Source organism: Sebastes umbrosus, chromosome 5 (assembly GCF_015220745.1).
Source record: "Sebastes umbrosus isolate fSebUmb1 chromosome 5, fSebUmb1.pri, whole genome shotgun sequence".
NCBI classification, from domain to species: Eukaryota; Metazoa; Chordata; class Actinopteri; order Perciformes; family Sebastidae; genus Sebastes; species Sebastes umbrosus.
The window spans coordinates 18,433,319-18,443,839 of NC_051273.1; the positions used below are offsets into that span (position 1 = coordinate 18,433,319).

General features: G+C 36.4%; 1 protein-coding gene across 7 annotated transcripts in view; it reads right to left on the bottom strand.

Annotated features, from left to right (window-relative positions):
* The window catches only part of rxrgb (retinoid X receptor, gamma b), a 37,164-nt gene extending 33,707 nt beyond the window's left edge, over positions 1-3,457 (bottom strand). For 2 of the 7 annotated variants that reach the window (XM_037770149.1, XM_037770153.1), the window contains exon 1: positions 3,276-3,391. Coding sequence is in view for 4 of the 7 variants with exons in the window: in XM_037770151.1 (XP_037626079.1) it covers positions 3,276-3,306 (31 nt within the window). In the remaining 3 variants the exon portion in view is untranslated. Of the gene's footprint in view, positions 1-3,271 lie in introns of all 7 variants that reach the window. The other 5 variants (XM_037770151.1, XM_037770152.1, XM_037770156.1 and 2 more) reach the window with 5 other exon arrangements.
* Positions 3,458-10,521: the final 7,064 nt, after the last annotated feature.

Sequence of the window (10,521 nt, forward strand, 5' to 3'; positions counted from 1 at the left end):
AAGATTGATCAAATTCTTTGAGATGAGCAGTTTTTAAATGGGAACTCTCCGTACGAGGGCTGTAACTAACAATTACTTTCATTGTCAATTAATCTGTCTATTTTTTTCTCAATTAATTGATTAGTTGTTTGCTCTATAAAATGTCAGAAAAAGGTGAAAAATGTTGATCAGTGTTTCCCAAATCCTAAGATGACGTCCTCAAATGTCTTGTTTTGTCCACAACTCAAAGATATTCAGTTTACTGTCACAGAGGAGTAAAGAAACCAGAAAATATTCACATTTAAGAAGCTGGAATCAGCTTAACTTTTTTTTCTTAAAAAATTACTCGAACTGATTAATCGATTATCAGAATAGTTGCAGATTAATTTAATAGTTGATTAACTAATCGATTAATCGTTGCAGCTCAGTAGGATAAACCCTGAAATACACTGGGAATTTTAGGTATAAATGCATCAATTACAACCAAAGTTATAAGTGAAATGTTCCAAAAAATAAAAAACTTTTATAGACAGATGTACTGTATGTTACGGCAGCGTATTGCTACCACACCAGGAAAAAAAAGGATCAGTAGCCTATCACGTAATAACGTCAAAAATGTATTGTTATAACAAGATGTTTTTCACGTTATTACAAACGTAATAATGTTGGGCTGTCAAAGTTAACACTATAATAATGCGTTAATGTTAACGTTACTTGTGATTTTTAGATTGTAGCGGGCTCAGTTTTTATAGGTAGAGTGTAGATACTGGCATCATATGAAACTAGAAAATCTAAAGAATCCACTGGTACCAACCATGTCATACTAGCTTGTTGACAGAGAGGTTAAATAACGCTCCAAAATTTTGATGAGGAAAAACTTTCATGGCCATTTTCAAAGGGGTTCCTTGACCTTTGACCTCTAGATATGTGAATGAAAATGGGTTCTATGGGTACCCACGAGTCTCCCCTTTACAGACATGCCCACTTTATGATAATTACATGCAGTTTGGGGCAAGTCACAGTCAAGTCAGCACACTGACACACTGACAGCTGTTGTTGCCTGTTGGGCTGCAGTTTTGTAATTGATTTCCAATAATAAATATAGACATACACATTTACATAAAGCAGTATATTTGTCCACTCCCATGTTGATAAGAGTATTAAATACTTGACAAATCTCCCTTTAAGTTACTTTTTGAACAGATATAAAATGTGCGATTAATCGCGATTAACTATTTTAATCGATTGACAGCCTTCATATTGTTATAACAAGAAAAGTTTCTTGTTATAATGTGATAAGTTTGTACGTCGTAATAACATGAAAATATCTTGTTATAACAATAAACTTTGTACATTATAACGTGATACTGATTGTGATTTTTTTTTCTGGTGTTGTAGCAATACGCTGCCGTAGTATGTAGCTGTAACCGGAGAGTAACATCAGGCATACAGTATTAGCAGGGGGACTACATGACTAACAAATACTTAATAATAAACGATCAATAACACATCTGCACAATAATACACACTGTCCTGATGTGCATAAACCTTCAGATGCCACTACTGTCTGATCAAAGGAAGTCTTTAAAGAGGCCTGTGTAGCCCAGAGGGACTGTTGTTACTCCTGTACGCTGTGGGCTTCCCTCTACATGCTCTCCCTTCCAGATGTCTCTCTCATTCCCCTGGGAGCCACATTCATTATGGAAACAATTTTCAGCCCCCTCAAAATGGTGCCGAGATATCTGTGATGATAACATAAAGGGTCTTCAAACACACTTCGCTTCTTTGTAATGCCTCACTAGCATTAAGACAGTGTGGTTTGGAAGCACATGGCACATATCTCTCTACTGCAGTGACAGACAATGAGTGTATCTTTCAGGCGGAGAGAGAAAAAAAAAAAACATCACATGATAAATGATGCATATAGAGTGTGTGACTCAGTGAACACACACAGCCTCCAGATAGAGCCTCTAATCTTAAAAACAAAAAAGAGGTTTATGGAAGTTTTTATTGGACTTTATTAGTTGTAACCCACAGAAGACATTCCACATCTGCAAATATTTCACTATCCACAAACATGTATTTTTGTATTTGTGTTGTGTAAAGTCACATCCACAAAAATACAGGGAGATTTGCAAATACACATAACTTACTCTGTAATACGTATTTTAAGGTTTACATGTAAAGTGATATCGACACATTTGTGCATCTATTGCAGATCGCTTCCTGTGGATTTATGGGCCACATGACATTTGCGAAATAGATGCACAAATGTGTAGATATCACTTTACATGTAAACCTTAAAATACGTATTTACAAAGTAAGTTATGCGTATTTGTAAATCACCCTGTATTTTTGTGGATGTGACTTTACACAACACAAATACAAAAATACATGTTTGTGGATAGTGAAATATTTGCAGATCATGGTACACATTTGTGGAATGTCTTCTGTGGGTTACAACTAATAAAGTCCAATTAAAACTTCCATAGAGGTTTAGCTTATATAAACACAACAAAAGGGGTTGACTTATTTGGCACACAAACAAGCATGTATATATGTGCAGTGTGTGAATCCCACATGTTGCAAACTCCACTTCCTTGTGGATTTTTAAGGCTGTCAAAAAAAAATCCTAAATAATATGAAAGAACAATGCAACAAACTCTGGGTTCAAGGGCAAAGTCACTGATTCACAGAGCAGCTTTAAACTGAGCAAAAAAAAATCACATCATGCTGTCATTCAGCTGCTGCTGACCTGGGCGCGTCTTTTAACGCTCGGGGTTTTTTTTTCTCTTCTCACCACAAAGTACAAGTTTGTTTATCAGCACACAGATCCGCCATTCCTCAACGCAGTTCCGTGCATTTCTCTATGGATCTGACACACAATCCCCAGACCAATAAATTGCCGTTTCTGTCTCAAACAGTTTAGCAAAAAGAGACGCGCGACAAGCCCCATAAATTACATAAGCGCAATTAAAGTGCCAACCTCTGACCTTGCCTGACCGGCACAAACCAAACCTACGATCACCTGACTTTTTTGTTGTATTGGTCGCAGCTTTTCAATCGGCGTAGCATGCAAACGATTATAGGTAAAAGATAGTAAACAGAACAACCGGATTCACAAGACAAGGTCGGTTAAAGTCCGTGCATTGCTGGAGCGAGAGAGAGAGAGAGAGAGAAAGAGAGAGAAGACGCCATGAAACAAAACGCACTCTCCAAGTCAAAACAACATGCAGCAGCTTGGTGAAGGAAGCACACAAACACACCGGGCTTTAGAGGAATCGTTGCGTACTTACGGAGGTGTAAATACGGATCATTACTGTCCATACTGTGCGAGTTGTTGCGTGGATGTCCTAGTGTTGTTGCTGCTCCGCATCCCAGCGCATTCCTCTCTCACAGCCTCGACTGACTGAACTCTGTAAGGCGGCTCTGCACGGGGGCCCAGCGAGGGGGGGCGGGTGGGGGGCGGCAGAAACAGGGCTTCTCCCAATGACAACAGACAGTGGTCGATATCAAGCTCCAACACGATCATGACGAAACATCTCCTCTCCTGCAGTGACACCGTGTTGCAATATTTTCACAGTAAAATGTTACTTCCCGGAATTAGAGCAAAAAAAAAAAAGAGAGAAGAAAAAAAACAGTGGTGCTTTTGAATGCAACCTCATTTCCCCCCTTCAGTCGCTTTTTTCAACACAATCTGATTATAAATCTGTTTAAATACTAAAAACAGCTGCAGATATAGCAAGTCTATTAATAAGGAAATGTAAATATAGTTCAGGAGATTTGATAGCATATCTACCTATTTAGATAAGATTATTTATGGTATTTGTGATTATTTTTGAGCACATTGTGATGACCTACTTTTAATGTCCAAAACAATAGTTACATTTATTTATCATTTCTTGTTATGTAGCCTAACTTTTAAACTGCTTTTCAGCTCCAAAAGTATACTTTTCACAATATTTTATCAGTATTTTGACATAATGTTATTTTAAAGCAACCCCATTTCCCCCCCTTCTGTCGCTTTTCAACACAATCTGATTATAAATCTGCTTTAATGCTCAAAACAGCTGCAGATATAGCAAGTCTATCATAAGGAAATGTAAACATATTTCAGGAGATTTTTGATAGCATATCTACCAATTTAAATAAGATTATTTATAGTATTTGTGATTATTTTTGAGCACATTGTGATGACCTACTTTTAATGTCCACCACAATATTTACATTTATTTAATATTTCTTGTTATGTAGCCTAACTTTTAAACTGCTTTTCAGCTCCAAAAGTATACTTGTCACAATATTTTGTCAGTATTTTGACATAATGTTATTTTAATGCAACCCCATTTCCCCCCCTTCTGTCGCTTTTCAACACAATCTGATTATAAATCTGCTTAAATGCTCAAAACAGCTGCAGATATAGCAAGTCTATTAATAAGGAAATGTAAATATATTTAAGGAGATTTTTGATAACATATCTACCTATTTAGATAAGATTAAATATTGCTGTTGTTGTAATTATTTTGAGCACATTGTGATGACCTACTTTTAATGTCCACCACAATATATACTTTTATTTAGTAGCCTAACTTTTAAACTGCTTTTCAGCTCCAAATGTATACTTGTCACAATAGATTGTCAATATTTTGACATAATGTTCTTTTATTATTATGTTCACCATTATCTTTATGTTCATTATTTTCATGTTATGTTGAATTTACGTTTTGTTGAATTTATTATTATTAATATTATTGTTATTATTGTTATTATTATTATTATTATTATTATTATTATTATTATTATTATGTGCTTAAATGGTTGTTAACTTCCATGTTTGTGCCTGAGGGCCCCCTTGAAAACATGATGGTGCATCTCAAGGAGTTTATCCTCTTATAATACATTATGAAATGAAAAATAAACTTTATACAATTTTTATATAATAAATTTATATAATTGCAGTAAAATGAAGGTTTCTGTGGTGACATTCCCAGGAATAATACTGTTGTATACTCACAAAAAAAATCAACCATGCAAATGATGGTGAAAACCTGAAGGTCATGTACATAGATATAGATTTGTTTCTATGCTACCCTTACCAAAAAATTAATTTATTCAAGTGTGCTAATAGTATACTTCTTTTAAACTTAAAATAAGAGAGTATAATTTCAGTATACTTTTTATGTACTTATCAGAGATATACTTAACAAAAGTATACATAAGTATACTTGGCTCATACTGACAAGTATGAAGAAAAATCTAAGTATACTTGGCTTATACTGACAAGTATACAGAAAAGTCTAAGTATACTTGGCTATACTGATAAGTATACAGAAAGTCTACTTGGCTTGTACTGATAAGTAAACAGAAAAGTCTAAGTATACTTGGCTTATACTGACAAGTATACCGAAAAGTGTAAGTATACTTGGCTATACTGATAAGTATACAGAAAAGTCTACTTGGCTTATACTGATAAGTATACAGAAAAGTCTAAGTATACTTGGATTATGCTGACAAGTATACAGAAAAGTCTAAGGATACTTGGCTTATACTGACAAGTATAAAGAAAAGTCTACTTGGCTTATACTGATGAGTATACAGAAAGGTCTAACTATACTTGGCTTATACTGACAAGTACAGAAAAGTCTACTTGGCTTATACTGATGAGTATACAGAAAGGTCTAACTATACTTGGCTTATACTGACAAGTACAGAAAAGTCTACTTGGCTTATACTGATGAGTATACAAAAAGTCAAAGTACTGACAAGTATACAGATAAGAGTAGGTATACCTGGCTTATACTTAATCTTTTGATCGAGATATACTTAAGAAAAGTATAACTAAGTATTGTTGCCTACAGAAAGGTATACTTGGCTTGTAGTTGTACTTACTTTTTGATAGAGTAGCCTATTAAAGTGTGTTTCTATGCTCATGTATCAACAAAAAGAATCCAGACTGCTAAACTCCATTGTTTTCACTCTAATAGAAATTCTAAATCAACCAAGACTTGAAATCTTAAGGGTTTCCACTTTAATACTTCTAAAAAATTCAAAATGTAAAACGTGGTAATGTAAAAACAAAGTGTTTTGTTTTTAATCTCCTGCCTGCCTGCATGGGGATCCCTCCCTCCAGTGTTTACCTAATGCTATTATGTGTCCTGGTCTGGTTACCCCCCCAGTACTTGGCTTATACTGACAAGTATACAGAAAACTCTACTTGGCTTATACTGATAAGTATACAAAAAAGTCTGAGTATACTTGGCTTATAGGCCTACTTGTACTTAATATTTTGATCAAGATATACTTAAGAAAAGTATAATGAAGTATTATTGCCTTATATACTTGGCTCATACTGACAAGTATACAGAAAAGTCTAAGTATACTTGGCTTATACTGATAAGTATACAGTAAAGTCGAAGTATACTTGGCTTATAGGCCTACTTGTATTTAATCTTTTGATCAAGATATACTAAAGAAAAGTATAATTAAGTATTCTTACCTTATATACTTGGCTCATACTGACAAGTATACAGAAAAGTCCAAGTATACTTGGCTTATACTGATAAGTATACAGAAAAGTCCAAGTATACTTGGCTTATACTGACAAGTATACAGAAAGGTCTAAGTATACAGAAAAGTCTAAGTATACTTGTCTTATAGGCTTACTTGTACTTAATCTTTTGATTGAGATATACTTAAGAAAGGTATAATTAAGTATGCTTGCCTTATATACTTGGCTCATACTGACAAGTATACAGAAAAGTCTACTTGGCTTATACTGATTTGTATACAAAAAAGTCTAAGTATACTTGGCTCATACTGACAACTATACAGAAAAGTGTAAATATACTTGGCTCATACTGACAAGTATACAAAAAAGTCTAAGTATACTTGGCTTATACTGACAAGTATACAGAAAAGTCTACTTGGCTTATACTGATACGTATACAGAAAAGTCCAAGATATACTAAAGTATAATTAAGTATTCTTGCCTTACAGGCCTACAGAAATGTATACTTGGCTTTATAGAGTAGCCTATTAAAGTGTGTTTCTATGCTCATGTGCTGCTAAACTCCATTGTTTTCACTCTAATAGAAATTCTAAATCAACCGAGACTTGAAATCTTAAGGATTTCCACTTTAATACTTCTAAAATTCAAAGTGTTTTTAATCTCCTCCTGCCTGCCTGGGGATCCCTCCCTCCAGTGTTTACCTATATTGCTAGTGTGGTGGTGCGTCCTGGTCTGGGTACCCCCCGGAGCCCCCCCACACACCCCTACTCAGAGTGCTGGGGTCATGCAGAGGTGAAGCTCTCGGTACCTCAGAAGGTTATTCAGGAGTCAAGCCGCACTGAGGCATTCACAGTGGTGAACCTCGGAGCGGGCAGACGCTCCGTCAACGCCCGGCCGCTGACCACTCACCGCCCGGCTAATGGGACAAGCACCCCCGGCTCCACCGTCCTTGTAACAGCGGCCCATAAAAGAGCACAGGAGGATGCTAACCAAGATGAATGGCGTTTTTTTCTCTCAGCTCATTCTACACTAATCAGAGCTTTTCATTTGTTATGGCCTTGCGCCAGCCCCTCCACCACAGCAGCCTCCATTAGGGGCCTAGATAACGTATAAATTCATTAAAGTCAAAGAGGGGACATTAAAATGGTCATTTGTCAGATCTCTCTTTGTGTGTCCCTAATGGTGGCACATGGTTCAAGGCATTGAGATGATTTTTGGTTCCCCTCTCTCCAGTGCATCAGGAGGGGAACGTGGGAACTGGAGGAAACATGTGTTTTTTGCTCTTTTCATTAATGGTGGCTTGTTTGAAATGTTCAAATTTTGACAGTTTATTGGTTTATTTATTTTTTTAATGCTTTCCGAAAAAAAGGTCACAATATTAGTCCTGTAATAATCTTGCACATGTGGAATTTGCACATTGGTTTACTACCTCATTTAATTTAATTTTAAAGAAAAAATTTAACTTGCACACTTTGCTATTGTACATACTGTAGTGTGTTATAGTTATTCTATGTTCATATTTTATATTTTCTAAGCTAACTGCAGTAGTCTGGTATATTTATAGTGTATTCTCATATATTTTTTATATTGTGTATATTATAGATATTATCTCTAGTGTTGATATGTATATTTATTGTGTATTTGTGTCATATTTTATATTTTCTAAGCTAGTTGCAGTAGTCTGGTATACTTATAGTGTATTCTAATATATTCTTTATATTGTGTATACTATAGATATTATCTCTAGTGTTGTTATGTATATTTATTGTGTATTTGTGTATATCTGTCTATCTATCTGGGATATCTGCAATAATGTGAACCCAACCACTCATTCAGTCTATTTTTATATCTTGTTTTTGACTGTTTACTTACTTATTATATCTTTATTGTTTTCTTGCTTATTTATTATATATTGTTTTGTTTTTTACCGATGCTTCTTGTCCCCCTTTGCTGCTGTAGTCCTGCAAATTTCCCTGCTGTGGGACTAATAAAAGATTATCTTATTATATCTTAAATTTGCTGCCCAAAACGACCCTGTTATTTTGTGCTTATTTTAATTATATCATATATTGTTTTTATTTTTTTACTTTTATTTTCTTTTGTTTTTGCCTAATTAGAGCAAACTGTTTTATCTGGGTGGCTTTCAAATTCATCCATCAACTTCAGACCCCCCCACCCCCCACCTTACACATACAAACTCACAGTCAATGAAGCAACCCTTTGCACTAATCCCTTTGTATTCACACCACCATTCCCACCAAACAATGTCCTGAAGCCTAATCCTAAACCAAGCTCTACAAACCTGGGCCACCTGCTAGCAAGTCAGCTAAAAGGCTAACACAAACCTGAGCAAGTCACCTTAAAACACCACTTCACATGCATTCATACACGTTAAAGTATGGGTTGGCATCCGAACACACTTTTTCCCTCCTTCTCTCTCTCTCTCCTTCTGGCCTCCTTCCTCTCCTTGCCTCTCTGTATCCGTCCCTCTCTGGCTTCAGGATGGAGGTTCTGGCTGCGTCGTCATGGGAGACGGCTCTCTCCATCTGCCTCTGCTGTCATTAGCCCATCTCCACCAACCACGCTTTATCGTGGTGGTGGGGACCCCCGCCACCTCCCACCCTCCTGGACCCTCTTCACAATTCTGACAACCCCTGCCCCCTGCTCCATACATAAGCCTGAGATGATAAGTGTTCCCCCTCTTTGTGTCGGCCAGGATAAGACAATGCCACACAGCGCTACAGAACATCATCCATCTCATAGGTCATCAATCTGGGACACAAAAGATGAAATGTAGCTCGAAACTCCCTTTTTAGCACAAGGGGTTTCTCTTTGCTTAGAAGAAGCTCGTCCACCACCTCTCTCGCTCCTTTTCACTGCTGGGTTAGTGGTTCACCAGCAAATTCTTCGGCCTTGCGTGATGGCTGCATGGGAGTTAATGCATGTCAACTATTTCATAAAAACACCAGAGCATAATTGCAACTGCACAAAAAAAATGAAAGTATCCAGACCTTATTTCAACATCTACAGTGCGAGATGAACTCTGTTTCAGCTCCTCTGCAGAAACAAACATGTTGTAGATAAGGATGATTGAAAACAGGCTGTTGACACACCAACAGGCCTCTGCCAAATTTACATGAAGTTGTCTGGTGGTACTAATTAAAAGCCCGGTGTGACACACAAATGCCACCATCTACCTTTTGTTTCTCCTCCTTTTTTTGTCTAATTAGGTTTGCATTGTCCACTGTCCTATCACCATGGCAAAGCTGTCCAACACTTAAGTGGAGAAATCTTAGACAACCACAGCCATCCCTTGGATCACCACTTTCAGTTTCTGCCCTCATGGCAAAGAAAAACATCTATAAAATAGTTTGTCCCTGTTGCCATAAAGTATATTAATCTGTAAGAACGGCTACTTTCTGAAGCCAGCTTGCTACCTCAGCACACAGCATTTTATAGCTATTTATTCATCCTTTATTCAGTCCTCACCATCGAGTACCTGGTGCTCCTTTTAGCTTCTATTGTGTATTGTGTTTTTATGTAAATGTGTTTCAATGTGTCCTGCCTGGATGTGTTATAATGTACCGGTTTTAATAACAGGTTTTGTACATGCAAACCAAAGACCCATTTCTGCCTTTTGTATGCAAAAAGCAGTGAATAAAGTATTTTCTGTTCTATCCTATCACCAGCGTCTGTTTTTTTTTTTGTCTTTGGTCGTGACAGCAGTGGCTTGATTTGAGGTCTTCACTTTATTCACGTAAAATAACACACTGAGATTAAAATTTTCTTTCCAAAGAGGCCCAAGAATCAAAATTATAGACACACAAATCATATTTTCTATGATTACTATGATGTGTGACAGTTTTTTGTCCAGTTTAGTGTAATCTGCCATGATGTGATAGTCACACTCAATGTAGCATTAAAGTTGTTGCAGATATAGCTGCTGTTCTATTATCCTGCAAACCGGTTCCAAAATTAACTTCCTGTTTAGACATTAACTGTTGGATTATATAGTGGTAGAACTCGTGAGCAAA